The 16,365-nt window shown below is 38.1% G+C and overlaps 1 protein-coding gene across 1 annotated transcript in view; it reads left to right on the top strand.

The window, feature by feature from the left end:
- The window catches only part of COL11A1 (collagen type XI alpha 1 chain), a 287,116-nt gene that overhangs the window by 83,480 nt on the left and 187,271 nt on the right, over positions 1-16,365 (top strand). The window contains exons 6-11 of the mRNA XM_038745119.1: positions 1,705-1,821; positions 2,446-2,538; positions 6,861-7,115; positions 8,806-8,868; positions 14,072-14,113; positions 14,924-14,986. Of these exons, the coding sequence (XP_038601047.1) occupies positions 1,705-1,821; positions 2,446-2,538; positions 6,861-7,115; positions 8,806-8,868; positions 14,072-14,113; positions 14,924-14,986 (633 nt within the window). The remainder of the gene's footprint in view (positions 1-1,704; positions 1,822-2,445; positions 2,539-6,860; positions 7,116-8,805; positions 8,869-14,071; positions 14,114-14,923; positions 14,987-16,365) is intronic.

Raw genomic sequence — 16,365 nt, 5'->3', positions numbered from 1 at the left:
AGGCCAAACAGCAGTTTGATATCTCTTTTGTTGTGGGTTTCATTCCTGGAGTAACGGAAAATGTGTTCATGTTGACACCATTCTGGCTTTAAAGTTCCAACCAGTTAGTATTCAATAAATCCCAAACCTTGGAAACTTTTGACTGGAGGTATATAGTTGTCATTTGATGGCCATTACATTGTTTGGAAGAAGGCTCTCCCAAGTGAATGAAACTGCTGACATAAATTTTCAGTCTGATGGTGTCTCTGCTGAAAATATCCCAAGACCTCTAAGGAATATTCTCCAGGGAGTTTTACATTAACTGGCATCACTGTAAAGAAGGAGGCCAGTTGACCAAACAATTCACTGAACCATAAGCAGATTGGCTGTTATCAAAATATCCTTCAAAGTGTTTATTTTTTTCCTCTTTTTGAATGGTGAATGCAAGGAAATTTAGGTTGGCTATAATTCGCTCCACATCTACCATCTTACAATATACAGCAGCTTCAATAGTTGCTTCTGTATGATTAATATTTTGAATATGGGTGTAGGAGCAAACTAATGAAGGACTTTGTTCTTTTAATGGCAATCCTAAAGGTAAATTATCATGTGCCAATATCCAGTGGAAAAAGAGTCTTTATTACTTTTTTTTAGGCCAAAGTTTCAGGATAATTATTTAGCTATGGTAATTTAGTTAACCTCCTTTAACCTATTCTTATTTGCCTTCTCCTGTCTCTAATAATTCTTTTTCCCGTGGGTTATTAAGAATTCCTGGAATTCAGTGGCACAATCTGGCTCCTCTTTATCCTCCACATAAATGATGGCATCAAGTTAACTTTTTTGTTCAGGCACCAGGTGCCAGAGTCTCATATGGCTGCCTCCGTGTCTCCATGAGAAGCAGCGTGGATTAGAGGAAAGAGCCAGGCTTAGGAGTCAGAGGTCGTGGGTTCATAGCCCCACGACTTTGCTGTGTGACTTTGGGCAAGTCACTCCATTTCTCTGTGCCTCAGTTACCTCATCTGTAAAATGGAGATTAAGACTGTAAGCCCCATGTCGGACAACGTCATTACTGTGTATCTCCCCCAACGCTTAGAACAGTGCTTGGCACAAAGTAAGCCCTTAACAAATGCCATTATTATTATTATTATCATTATGACTCCTTGCCAATTTAGAGCACCTAGTCAGATGAGATATTAATAGTTGTAGGGCCTGTTTTTCTTTTCCCTCAATGTTGGCTAATTAGTGGAAAATTTATATGCTAATTCTATTTTCTTCAGAGATGGCATTGCAGAAAATATATGGTGTTCACTCATTCAAAATTACTGCCAGGAACTTACTAAGAAACAGTGATTACCAGTGAATGTACTTACACCTGAAATAACCTTTCAATTTATAACTACTGGCACCATGTTAAGTACCTCTAATTGGATATGTAATTGAATCACTGAGTTGCCTACCTATCCCAACCAAAGATACTGTTTTACATTTAGCTGTCAGTAAAACTTGCTTTTTCATTATTGTTGTCCTTGTGTGCTATGAAGAAGAAAATACAGTAGTTCAAATAAATTTATGATGCTTTTGAAAAGACAAACTTTATTTTGTTTGTTGCCTTCTTTCCTTAACCTTTACTCCCAAGTAAAAGTTAAGATGCTTTCCAATACTGCTAATCTAGTTTTTTTTGCAACTAACATAGGAATGCCTGCTATTTTTCCCTCTGCAATGTAGTATGCACCTGAAGATATAATCGAATATGAATATGAGTATGGGGAAGCAGATTATAAAGAGGCTGAATCTGTAACAGAGGGACCCACCCTAATTGAGGAAACAGTAGCACAAACTGAGGTAAAGGAAACAAGTCGATTTGTGATGTGGTGTCTCCTGTCCATCATCATGTGGTTTATCATCTCATTCCATATGCTTATTCAATTCTTCATATTCTTTTCATGCAGTCCTTTCCTGTGTATCTGTACTGGTTGTTTTCTTTGGACAGCACTTGACCAGGAGGAATGGCAGCAACATTTATTTGGTCCTTTGCTTAATCTCCTTTCATTCATGCTTCCTATATTTTCTTTTCCATTTTATTTATGTTGTCCATTCCATCTTTCACCGCATTTTTGCAGAAAAAGAAATCCAATTCCAAAAAGAAGAAGAGGACACTGGCCCCTAAATCAAAGGAGAAATCTCAAAAGTTCAAACCCAAAAAATCTGAAAAATTTGCATCCAAGAAGAAGAAAAGTTACCAAGCGGCAGCAAAAGCCAAACTAGGGGCAAAGGTAGCAAAGAAAAAATATCAAGATCGTTTCCAGGTCCAGACTGGAAGATCTCTGATGATGAGTCGTAAATTAGACCTAACCCCACTAGATGAATTCCCTTCTGGCTAATACCATAACCCAATTTCAAATATGATTCCTGAACAACCAAGCATTAGCACGTTTTGAATGAAATCCTTTTCCTCTTTATTATTAGGCCAATGTTGTTGATGACTTCCAGGAGTACAACTATGGAACTGCAGAGAGTTACCAAACCGAAACTCCCCGTCGTGTATCGGGACCAAATGAGGTAATAAAATTGGGGAAAAAAATTGTTCATCAAAATCAATTGCTTTAAAAAGGTGGGCTACTTTTTGTTATTTACTGGTACATTACATCATTCCAAAGAAATCAATCTCTGAAAATTCCTCATTTTTGTGCTATTTGCTAAGGTAAGAAAGAAACTAGCATTTGTTTCTGATGATTACTGAAAATGACTAGTTTCTTTATTCAGCCAATTCAGAATATGCAATGTAGATGCATCTCTCCATGCAAATGCTGTTCTATAAAGTTGAATTGGCAGCTTCCATTTTCTTTATGGCACCTGCAGTGAGTCACACGCAATGCTCAGTCATCTTCTGGCTTAAATGTCATAAAGTGATTTTGAAACTTTTTTTAAATCAAATTCAAAGATTGAGAGATGAAACATATCCTCAATTGCTAGGATGAAACTAAAATTGCAGCATTCATTCAATTGCAGATGAAGGATGAAACGTATTTCAGGAAAGTTCTTGGTAAAATATTTTCTAAGCATTTCAAATAGTGATACAAAGTACACTTTTTTTTATCAGTAGTGATCTTTCAGAGTGATGGCTAATTATGGTAGAGACTAATGTTTAGTTGTCTTTCAAATTGCCCTTTGAAATTTCCCTTTTGTGTGCTTGGGATGCTCAAAACCAAAAAACCTTTTAAAAAACTCAAATCATATTTTATCCATTATGAACATGAAAAGGAAATGATCAGACTAATTTTTGTAATTCAAATTGTTAACTGTAGAAATGGTTGGCAAACAATTTATTTGATCATAAAATGAAGTTATCATGTACAGGACTAGTTGCTTCAAGAATTGTTCTCCCATATACCAGGATGGGTAAAATGAAGTAAATTACATAAGGTGAATGTTGCATCCTGGTTTAGAACAGTCTGTAGGATAGACTCTCTCTTTTTATCGTATTTGTTAAGTACCTACTATGGGCTAGGCACTGTATTAGAATCTGGGGTAAATACAAGCTGATCAGCTGGACACAGTCCATGTCCCACTTGGGTTTCACAGTAGTAATTCCCACTTTCAGTTGAGGTAATGAGGCATTAAGAAGTTAAATGACTTGCCCAAGGTTGCACAGTGAACAAACAGCAGAGCCAGGATTAGAACTCAGGCCATTTTGACTTCTAGGCCTGTGCTTTACCCACTTGTCAATGATGCTTCTCTCCCAAGGTAATTTGAGAAATGTGCAAATACCCTAGTATTGGGACTCCTCCTGGTTAACTAGTCAGCCTTCCTTGTACTCCTTCCCAGAAAGATATGTTTCTGGGTACTTTAGTAACTTCCTTTTAATGCAGATGCTACTTTAAGAGTGAAGACCTGAATATCTGTGCTGGAACATACTTAATTTAGGTCCCATAGAATTCTGGAACTTAATTTTGTATCTCCTTTTCCTCACATGAGGAAGCCAGGTAGGCACACAGTAGTAATAATAACAATGCTATTTCTTAAAGGCTTACTATGGGCCAGGCACTGTACTAAGCGCTTGGGTAGATACAAGCAAATCTGGTTGGACACAGTCCGTGTCCCACGGGGGCTCACAGTCTCAATCCCCATTTTACAGATAAGGTAACTGAGGCACAGAGAAGCAAAGTGACTTGCCCAAGGTCACACAGCTGACAGGTGGCAGAGCCAGGATTAGAACCCATGACCTTCTGACTCCCAGGACTGTGCTCTATCCACCATGCCATGCTGTTTCAACTGTGGCTAGGGAGCTGATGGCTTGGTTTTCAATGCATACTGTGTTCAGAATTCCTACTAGGGACCTAGAGTGGACAAAGCCCACAGAGACTGTGAGCCTCCTATACACTGTAAACCTGTTGTGGGCAAGGATTGTCTCTCTTTATTGCTGTATTCTTCCAAGCATTTAGTACAGTGCTCTGCACACAGTAAATGCTCAATAACCATGACTGAGTGAATGAATGAAGCACGAAAGGGAAGACCCTATTGTGTTTTGTGAGTATTGAGCAGTTACTATGGGCAGAGCACTGCGCTTGGGATAGTACAATAAATAAAGTTGTTAGACACAATTCCTGCCCTCAGTGAGCTTTCTTTCTCTACATCAGTGAAAGTGGGAGATGGGGGATCTCTAGCCCACACCTACCAATGGCCTAGAATGACCTCCCTTTTCATACCCAACAGATGATTACTTTCTCCACCTTCAAAACCTTGCTGCAAGCAAGTCTCTAAGAGGCTTCCCCAGAGTTAGCCCTCATTTGCTCTTCCAAGCCCTTCTGTGTCATGCTTGCCCTTGGATTTGCACCTTTTCTTCACTCCTCCCTCACCCCCACAGCTCTTACAAACATATTGGCAATTTATTTATATTAGTGTCTCTCTCCTCTTCTAGACTGTAAGCTTGTTGTGGGCAGGGAATGTATCTACCAACTTTATGTTGTGCTCTTTCAAGCGCTTAATACAGTGCCCTCTCCCAATAATAATAATAATGGCATTTATTAAGCATTTACTATGTGCAAAGCACTGTTCTAAGCGCTGGGCGGTTACAAGGTGATCAGGTTGTCCTACGGGGGACTCACAGTCTTCATCCCCATTTTTACAGATGAGGTAACTGAGGCACAGAGAAGTGAAGTGACTCACCCAAAGTCGCCTAGCTGACAAGTGGCAGAGCCGGGATTTGACCCGTGACCTCTGACTCCCAAGCCTGTGCTCTTTCCACTGAGCCATGCTGCTTCTCTTCCCAAGCGCTTAGTACAGTGCCCTGAAAACAGTAAGCACTCAATATACACAGTTGATTGATTCATGGGGGAGAAATGTACGTGAAATATCCTCCAGGTTTTCTGGTATGTCAATATTGCTTATCCTAGAAAGCTGTGACCCTAACCTGGAAATACAACCATTTACGTAAGTAATAACAGTAATAAAAGGGTAGCATGGTCTGACTAGTTGTTCCAGGACAGTTCCAGTATCATGGAGATTTGCATAATTTTCTAAAATTTCTTGGGACAAGTAACAAAATTCAAGATCAGTTCTGGGACATGCGGTCAGTCCAAGGATGAATAGCTGGCTGATTTCACAGCAGCAAAGGAATGACTGAAACCGGCAAGGCATTAACTAGATAAACTCTGGCTACACCAAAGAATCTGGAGAGATCAGGGAAGTAAAGAATCCCTATGGTCCTGAGCAGTGAGTGCAAAAAAGGAAACAGACTCAATGACACCATGAAGAAATTGTTACTCCCATACACAGGTCAGTGACTTGACCAAGGACATTAGACCTTTGAGAAGCCATGGGTAAGGGCAAGATTTCATGTGGCCTGAAATCTTCTGCCAACTAAGCAGTTGCCACTTTTAGAGTTTTGTTTCAACTAAATAATTGCAAAATTAATCTTTTAGAATATGTCCATACAGTCATAATAGTGTGCAAAATTTGCCAAATCTCTGCCAGGTGCCTCTATCATCTAGATTTACAATTTCCAGGAAAACTTACCCCCCTTCCTTCCAATGTTAAGCAGAAAGAATCTTTGGTGACAGTACAAATATGACAAGGAAAACCTTTAATATTGTGGTTCATTTTCTTATGGAGCATATTCCTCAAATTAGGACTAGACACAATGCAAAATATACCTCTTCTACTTTTATATACTTCTAATACAACATCATTAAAGTAATTCCAGGACTCATGAATTCTTGTTTTTTTTTTTCTCTTCACTGAAGAGTTGGAAAGTGCAAGTGTACTTAGTTATCACATTTTCAACTTCTTTTTCTTACAATTTTGTAGACAATAAAAGATTGGTAGAGTTTACTTGTCTGAACTCTAAGTGCTCTGCAAAATCAAGGTAAAAAAAAGTTGAAATACACCAAAATTGGGCTTCACCATCAAGGAGAGCCAATGCTGGATACTACAGTATTACTTGCATTTTCTTAATAGTTGTTTTTTTTTTTTAATTGGGGATTTTGAAAGTGTTGGAAAATTTGCTTTTTAATATTACTTCTGTAAATTTTTACTTAAAAGTTTGGAAACAAGCAGGATAGCTCCTGTGTACTTTGCTGTTGAAACAGCAAAATACACATCTTTGCATGTAAGCTAGTTTCCAAGTTTTTGGTGAAAAAAATGATTTGAAAGTAATATTTCTTGAGCATACCTGTGTATGTAGATTTATCTTTCAATTTCCTTGAAAGATTAGCTTTCTGCAACTTCAGTTTCTCATTATAAAACTAGTTGCTAGAGTTCTATTAATCCAGCTTTTTATGACTGCTATCATGCTATCTACACCAGCAAATGCTTAATTGTCTTTACTAATATTAACCCTGTATCCCTCCTATTCTCCAATCGTTCACTGCTGATACAAATAGCCAAATCCGGTTGAAGAAGTATTTACAGAAGAGTACGTAACTGGAGAGGATTATAATTCCCCGAAAAATAATCCTGAGGAATCCCAATATGGAAACAGAGGAGTAGACGGCAGGGACTCTGATCTCCCGATAGATGGGGATTTGGGCGAATATGATTTTTATGACTATAAAGAATATGAAGAAAAACCAACAAATCCCACTATGGAGGAGTTTGGTCCTGGTGTTCCAGCTGAGACTGATATCACAGAGACAAGTGTAAGTTGGCACTCGGCGCATTGTGGTTTTCTTACATCACTGATGGATTCTTGCTTGTTCATTTTCATTGTGAGGGTCAGGCATCTTCTTGCGCTTTTGGTAAATATGTCTGAAGCCACAAAGGGAGTATGTTATATGAGAGCTTTCTTAATGCTTTGACTCTAATGTAAATTCTTATTTATTCTGAAATTTTGTCTTTAAATGTAACTTGCTAAATTATAAATAGAAATGTTGTTTAAACTTAGATTAGTGTATGTATGTGTGTGTGTGCTAAAGAAGAAACAATGTGTATATACTAAGCAGTAAGAGATACACTGAGCAGTCAATACTATTTCTTTCATCCCACCTTTTTATTTTTTTGTAGAGTTTGATATGTTTATTTTAGAGGTGGATTAAGGTTTATAAAAAGTATCTTATTTCATAATGGCCAAAATTATTTGATCTCACCAAATGAAACACCATTAATACTTTTTTAACTTTCCAATCATAACTGTATTTAACCCATTTCAGTTTACCTAGTCAAAGGCCAAATCAGTGCTGGCAAATCGTTTTTGATTTTTCCCCCATCAGTTTATTTCTGTAGAAGTTCCTTTTTCTCTGAGTCAGAGTTGAAAATAAAACTTCACCATCCAAGAAAAAAGTGCCTTAAAGGTTGGGAAATGTTCAGTGATTGTTTAGGGAACACATGCTACTGTCCTAACCTGGTGTTCACTTGGAGGAAATTTGACTTGAGGACAGCACTTCCTATAACCACTTCCTGCCTGGCCTTCCAAAGAATGTTTCAAGAGTCATAAGGTTTCAGAGTAGCAGAAGAAGGGTGGTCCTAAGTTCTTTTCTCTTTTTCAGAAACATTCTGGAGCTTTGAAGGGTGGAGAGAGGGAAAGAGGCGATGGGGGAGAATGAATAGTGATAACAGTGAGTGAGTTAAGTGATATATGATAGAAAAGAATATGTGCTTTGGTAGGGTGAAGAGAGGAAGGAAAGTGAAGACGAAAATACAAATATCTGAAGACCAAGGAAGCTACTAACAAGTTCTTAGCAGGACAGATCGATTCATCTCCAAAGAACACTCAATATCTTAGGTCAGCATTTCTCCACACCAAATTGGAACAGTAAGCAGAACAATTATATCACAATGTTGTGAGTCTAATTTGCAATATAGTGAGGGGAACCATGCCAGAAGAGATGGTTTAAATAAACTTTTCTTCCTAAAGTGACTGGAGGGACTGGAAATGAGCAACTTTCATTGCAGAGTGTAGATATGGAAAGATTGATAGTGTTGGCATTTAGTAGGAGTAATTTTTCTTCTAAGTGAACAGCCCATTCAGAAGACTGGGAAAAGGTCACTGTTTCCTGATACTATTGTTTTGATTCTTGTGCTCCATCATCTTGTCACCCAGGGTCACATTTGGAGAAGTGCTACTCTTTGGATTCAGGGTCTCAGGTCAACAAAGAAGGCAGTTACATTCTGAATATTCAAAATTTTCCAAACTTCGAAACTCCAGCAGTGTCCAGAACCAGCAAGGTTATCTGTAAAGGAAGTTATTTGATGATAAAATCATAAAAGTGATCCCATAGAAGTGACATTTAGGCAGGTCATATATACTGAATAGCATATATGTTACTCGTGACTCTTGTTGAACATTAATTACAGATGAGTTTCAAATCATTTTTGTTTTTCACTGGAAAGGTGCATGGACATGGCGCATATGGAGAAAAAGGACAAAAAGGAGAAGCAGCTGTAGTTGAACCTGTGAGTATGAATGCAAATATTTCATCTTCATTTTTTTACTTCAATGATAGACCAGCAATATCACCAGTGATTACAGTAGACCCTGGCTATGCTCATCATTTGTTATTTCGTGTTCTGGCGGTGTTAGTGACAGAAAACTTCTCCTATATTCATCCTTTTCCCAAGTCAGATCACTGTTTCTGAAGCAGACCAATCAATCAACTGTATTTATTGCGCACTTACTATGTACTAAGTACTTGGCAGAGTTCAGTATAACAATATAACACCCACATTCCCAGCCCACAATGAGCTTACAGTCTAAAGGACTAGACTGTCAAGACCATTGACTGTGATCATGATATGTAAGGTTTTTAGCTTTGATCATGACTATGAGCCAGTTGTTGGGTAGGGATTTTCAGTGAAAGTGCTAAGTATTTAGTACAATGCTTGCTACACAGTAAGTGCTCAGTAAATATGATTGACTGAATCATGGAGAAGCAGCATGGCCTAGTGGCAAGAGCTTGGGCTTGGGTGTCAAAGAACATGGGTTCTGATCCTGTCTCTGCCTCTTGTCTGCTGTGTGACCTTGGGCAAGTCACTTTACTTCCCTGTTCCTCAGTTCCCTCATCTGTACAATGGGGATTAAGACCCTGAGCCCTGCGTGGGATGACTCAATTACCTTTTATCTACCCCAGCACTTTGAACAGTACTTCGCCCATAAGTGCATAACAAATATTATTATTATTATTATTATGAAAAATATTGTTTGCCTATTAGGATTGTACTTCTTAGCAATAAAAAAAATACGGAAACCAAATGCTCAATAAATCCATTAAAATAAGAGTTCATTGCCCAAGGAGGGACAATCTACTAGGGTGGGGAGACTGTAGATTTCCATACTTACTAATAATAGTAATGACGGTATTTGTTTAGCACTTTCTAGGTGACAAGCACTGCTTTAAGCCCTGGGGTAGGTACAGGGTAATCAGGTTGTCCCATGTAGGGCTCACAGTCTTAGTCCCCAATTTATAGATGAGATAACTGAGGCACAGAGAAGTTAAGTGATTTGCCCAGTGTCACACAACTGATAAGTAGTGGAGCTGGGATTAGAACCCACGACCCCTGACTCCCAACCCCGGGCTCTTTTCACTAAACCACACTGCTTCTCAAAGTGAAAGTCATTTTGATAAACACTTTCCCTGCTGGTGTTCTCCAGAATCAATCAGTCAATCAATCAGTCAGTGGTATTTATTGAGCACTACCTGTAGGCAGAATATTGTACTAAGTGCCTGAGGCAGTACAAAATGGTAATATTTATCGAGCTGCTACTGTATGTAGAATACTGTATTCGATGCTTGGGAGAGTACAATAGAATTAGTAAATGTGATTCCTGCCCTCAAGGATTTTACAATCCAATTCCATTTTACAAAAAGTCTGCATGAAAGCCAGGATCCAGCTTTGGCCCTGCTGGGATTGTTGTTCATTCATTCATCAATTCAGTAATACTTAATGAGCGCTTATTGTGCGCAGAACACTGTACTAAGTGCTTGGGAGAGTACAATACAACAGTAAGCAGACACATTCCCTGCCCACAGCAATCTTACAGTCTATAGGGAGATACAGGCATTAATATAAACAATTATTTTCTAGGTAATGCATTGTGAGTGATCCAGAAATTCATCCAGTACTTAGTCAACATTATTCTAGTTGTTGACAAAACCATAAATGATCCACATCCCTAATCCTTATTTTCACTCCAATCATGGCATTCACCACCACCCTAATTCCAATGACTAAGTTTGTAACAGATCAATTTAAATTGCTTTGCAAATTAATCAGTGGTACTTACTAAGCGCTAACTAAGCTCTTGGAAGAGTACAGTAAATCAGAGTTGGTAGACCAATTGCCAGCCCAGAAGGAGTTTACAGTCTAGAGTTGTTGCCAACTGATGTTGACTCAATTTCAGGAATACATTTTTGGTGACTGGCTTTCCTCCTCCTTTATCTATTTTTTAATTATGGACCAGTGATGGTCAAAACCAGTAGTAATTTAAAATTCAGTCATAATGATGATATAAATGCTGTGATAGCATGTTTCCTTCATGATTATTAAAAAAAGTTCCATCACTCATTTAGAAATTTCTTCCAAATCTTTATTTCTTGTCCCCCAAAACATCTGGCTGTCTGGATGCGGGAGAAGTTACCAATGCAATCCTGTAGTGACTGATTTAGCAAAACAGCTATCACCTACCCTAAAATTCATTTTCTAGAATGGTATTTATTCCCCAGTATCAATGCTCAATTTTCTAAAGACCATTTTGGCTTCCATGGTATTTCTTTCTTGCTGTGCACACAGTAAACCCTCAATAAATACCATTGATTAATTCCTTAGCTATTAATTTGAAGCTGACTGCAGTCTTACTTGCTTCGCCCTGGCATTTAGATTACATTATGCTTCTTACATTCTCTCTATCAACAGTCCATTAACATTGAGAATTTAATTGTAATTATTTAAAGTTCGGTTTCCATAAATTCACCATTACTCTTAATTCCCTGTATAATGATAATGAACTGTTGATATAATAACAGTAGGAAGTGCAATTCAGAGTGCCAGTTACATAGGAATTGCTATTTATAACAGTTATTGTGCCTGAGTTCCCTTCTAACTTGAAGAGCACGTAATTAACCAGTTGACAATGTTTACCTTTGACTATCGAAAATTATTTTAGAGTCCCTAGTTGTGATCAAAGCCGGGAATCCTCTAACTCTTTTTATCCCATAAGCTTTTAGTCTTTCCAACTGTAGTTTGGCCCACTACAAATATTTCTAAATTGTCTAACCACCACCGGTTGGACAGGGAAACACATCCAAGTTTACTTCTAAGGAATCTGACTCTTGAAACCTCCTGCTGTCAGAGAGAAAAGGAAGGAGTAGAGTAGTACAAGAATGATGATGGTGGTAATTGTTAAGCACGTACTATGTGCCAAGCACTGTTCCAAATGCTGGGGTAGGTACAAGGTAATGGGGTTTCCCACATGGGGCCTAAAGCCTTAATCCCCTTTTTCACAGATGAGGTAACTGAGGCGCAGAGAAGTTAAATGACTTGCCCAGTCATACAGCTGCCAAGTGGAGAAGCTGGGATTAGAACCCAAGACCTATGACTCCCAAACCCGTGCTCTTTCCACTAAGCCATGCTGCCATGCTGCTCCCAAGGAAAGAATTGTACTCTCTTAGCCACTGTAGCCCATGGAAATAGCTGCACTTCGTGGTCCCCAATTGCACTTATTTGTCTCAACTAACACAAAAATAGCCCAGAGAGGAAGAAAATGCATTCATACTGGGAAGAGTTTTTGCTAACATTGCTTAGTGATAAGTAACAAGTACACTTCATACAGTTAATGGAGACACAGTGCCTCAGCACTTCCATTTGCAATCTTCTGTCTTTGAACCCCATAGAACTTTCTTTAAAAACCAAACACTTTGAGTCTTTTATAATTTACTCAAGATCCTGTAGTGACCTTCCCATTTTATTAATGCCAGGATCCTTTGGGATCTTTACATCCATCAAATGTGTGAATGTTATATTTTTAAAGCAAGGAGTAGATGTATTGAATTCTTTGCCACGAGAAATTGTAAAGGCAAAAAGGATCTCACACCACTAGCCAACAGCTGTGGATTACCTTCAGAGACCATTTCTTCCCTCTTGCACATAAGCCACACAGCGCTGCTGGCAGAAATTTAGATAGCAGGCTGACCTTGTCCACTTCAAATTTATTCTAACACGCTTTAATGACCTTTCTTCTCCCTGTCAAAATATTTTTCCATCCTTATTTTCACCCATGACCATTGCCCTTGCCAATTTCTCTAGACATATAACTCCCTCCACACACCCTCTGAACCCCCATCATCCCTTACACTTGTCCCTAATAACTTGGCCATCTACTTCATTGAGAAACTTGACAGTATCAGGCGTGATCTCCCGAAAATCTTCCTTGCCCCTCCACAGTCCCTCCCTCCTCCTGTGTCTCCTTCAACTCTCCCATCTTTTCCAGCAGTATCTCAAGAGAACATCTCCTGTCCTCTCTTAAAATCCACTCCTTCCACCTATGCATCCAACCCCATCCTTTCGCACCTTATCAAAACACTTGCTCCCACCCTTCTTAATAATAATAGTAATAATTGGTTTTTGTTAAGCACTTACTATGTGCCAGGCACTCTAGGAAGCTCTGGGGTGGATACAAGGAAATCGGGTTGGGCACAATCCTTGTTCCAAATTGGGTTCACAGTCTGAATCCCCATTTTACAGATGAGGTAACAGTTACAGAGAAATGAAGTGACTTCCCCAAGGTCACACAGCAGATGAGTGGCAGAGCTGGAATTAGAACCCAGATCATTCTGACTCCCAGTCCCAGGCTTTATCCATTAGGCCTCACTGCCTCTTCTTCCCTCCCTAAGCACCATCTTCAATTGTTTGCTTTCTAATGGCTTCTTCCCCACTGCTTTCAAACATAGCTTCCTACCTTAGGGACAACTGAACTAACCTAGAATGGCATTGCTTATACCATTACTCACAATTATATGAAAGTCTCTAATTTGTGGAGAAGATTACCTGGTTTTAGCAGAAGAGGACACAGCCATAAAGCATTCCTGCCCTAAAATGTTACTGTGATTGCATACATTATGACATATTTCTGGAATCTTTCACGCTTCATCAGCAAATACTGAAGTCACTAGAAATGAAGAGATCTGAGTTTTATTACCATATCAGTAAATCAAATTTCATAGCTCTCATTTTTTTTCTTTAACCCAAATATGTTTGAAACCAAACTGACTCTGTGGAGTTTGGTAAGACTTATTTGGAAGAAATGCAGACTCACCATTGCCTAATGGTAGAGAAGGGGTCCAGGAATCAGAAGGACCTGGATTCTAATCCAGACTCCACCATTTGTCTGCTGTTTGACTTTGGTCAAGTCACTTAACTTCTCTGTGCCTTAGTAATGTCAACTGAAAATGGGGATTTATACTGTGAGCCCCATGTGGGACAGGGACTGTGTCCAACTTGATAAATGTGTATCTACCCTAGAGTGCTTAGTACAGTGTGCCTGGAATATTGTAAGTGCTTAACAAATACTATTAGAAAAAGCTTTTTGTTGTCAATGAGTTCTTGTTCATTCAAAATTATTTAATAAAAAATGTATTCAAAATTGCTTCTCTTTTTTTTGTAGGGGATGCTTATTGAAGGACCACCAGGACCACAAGGACCTTCTGTATGTGGATTTTTTTTCAAATATTTTTACTTTTCAAAATAGTTTGATTAAATGGATAAACCTCTTATGTATCCATATTTCTTTGTTAGGGTAGTTTAGAAAACTATAGTCTCTCTCTCTCTCTCTCTCTCTCTCTCTCTCTATGTTTATATATATATATACATATATATATATGTATATATATTAAACTATATTCTATCTATATTGGAAATTTGTGGTTGAAACTTAGGCTGTTTCCTTTGGAATTCAAGTGCTTTGGAATTCAACAATTTGTTTCTCTGTAGAGAACTCCAGTTCAAAGTTGGGATTTAACGTTTTTCATTTTTCATTCTCTGCATCAATGCTCTAATTTATTTCTAAATTGCTAAGATTATGGGACGATCCATGCTTATTTCAGAGGAGCACGGGAATGAGGTAGGAAGAGCTAGTATTAATTTAAGTGAGTACAAGTCTAGTAACACCACTCTCTGAGCATTGAAGGGTTACATATTTTGTAATAGGCAATCATTTTTATCCTACTTTTGCCACTTTTGTTTCAAATGTTAATATTCCTTCTTTCTATTTTCCTGGTTATGCTTTCTCCAACTACTCTCTCCTTAGGATTTCCTTAGAGAAGTGCCAAGAAAAATCAGAAGAGGAAAATAGAACCAGATTCAAAATTGTTCCTGTATATAACATTGTCTTAAAGGAGTTCTTAGACCAATAATTAGGGAATTGACTGAAGTTTTACTTTCCAAGTGTGTGCTATGTAATTTTTGTACACAGAAATCCTTTAATTATTGATGTGTTGATGTGTTTGTGTTTTGATAGGGTCTCACAGGCCCACCTGGACTCCAAGGTCCAACAGGCCCTCCCGGTGACCCTGGTGAGCGGGTAAGTGAATGTATAGTTGTATTACTGAAGTCCGCAAAGTTTAAAAGAGCAAATGCACATTCTGGAGGTAGTATAGGAGAGTTATTCAAAGGATAATGGTGTCTCCTGAATAAAGACAATATTCAAAATTAACTTTTATAAATGTAACTTAAAACATCGTAACGTTCTTTGTCTTCTATTGGTTTGATAAAACATCTAAGTTAATGGGGATGATCCGTTGCAATGTTTATGAGATGAAAGGACAAGTGAAAGCAAAACTCCTGATTACTAGAACTTTGCCCAGCATATCCTTTAAGTCCTTCGGTGGGTTTCATTTTGCAAGATGGTAGAGCTGGAAAACATTGAATGATAAATTGACCATCCAAGCAATTATCAAGCTTAAATTCAGATTTAAGCAGGAACATCTTAAGGAGTTATCTTCAGAATGACTTTATATGAGACTTACTGTACTAGGACCTTTTTCAGAAGCCTCAATGGGACACATGCAGTACCTATCATTGTTATTGAAAGACCAAATTTTCATCTCATATCAAGAAACTTTTATTTGGGCCAAATTATGAATTAAATTACACTGCTTTCTGCTTTTCAAGGAATAGACACCTGCCAAAGTTAACATGGTCACATAAATCATTTCCACAGAAACAATCAATCGTATTTATTGAGCGCTTACTGTGTGCAGAGCACTGTACTAAGCGCTTGGGAAGTACAAGTTAGCAACACATAGAGACAGTCCCTACCCAACAGTGGGCTCACAGTCTAAAAACAACTATAAGCAGTCTAGAAACAACTATATAAACTATAGCCATTGGTAACCAAACAATTTATTGGTTACTTGACTGTTGTGCTTAGAAAAAAATAGAATGTTTAGAATGATATTCCCACTCCAAATTACATTTGTTCCATTAAAATTATTTTGAAAAGCAAGTCAATTTCATAACCATTTTATTTCTTTTCTTAAGGATTTGATCTGTATGCTTTTTATGATGTAAACTACTTCTTAGTATTCTGGATTAATTGATTTTGGATGAACTCACATTTAGTTGCTCATTAATTATGATTAATAAAAAGATGATTACAATTTTGCTTTCTTAGAATGTTATGCCAGCAGAATATTTATTCTCCAGGACAAATGTGGTGAATGGCAGAGCTAAGGCATTAGAGTTACTAAGGATTGTTTTAACTTTGAAATTTTGCTCTAGGAAATTTCAGTCAAGCAATCAATCAATCAGTGTTAGTCAATGGTAAATGGAGTCTAATTGGTCTCTAAAAGTTGAGTGGAGAAGCAGTGTGGCCCAGTTGAAAGAGCTTGGGCCTAGGAGTCAGAAGACCTTGGTTCTAATCCTGACTCTACCACTAACTTGCTGTTCGACATTGGGAAA

The sequence above is a fragment of the Tachyglossus aculeatus genome, chromosome 4 (assembly GCF_015852505.1).
Source record: "Tachyglossus aculeatus isolate mTacAcu1 chromosome 4, mTacAcu1.pri, whole genome shotgun sequence".
In the NCBI taxonomy this organism is placed as follows: domain Eukaryota; kingdom Metazoa; phylum Chordata; class Mammalia; order Monotremata; family Tachyglossidae; genus Tachyglossus; species Tachyglossus aculeatus.
This window is presented reverse-complemented; position numbering and strand designations above follow the sequence as displayed.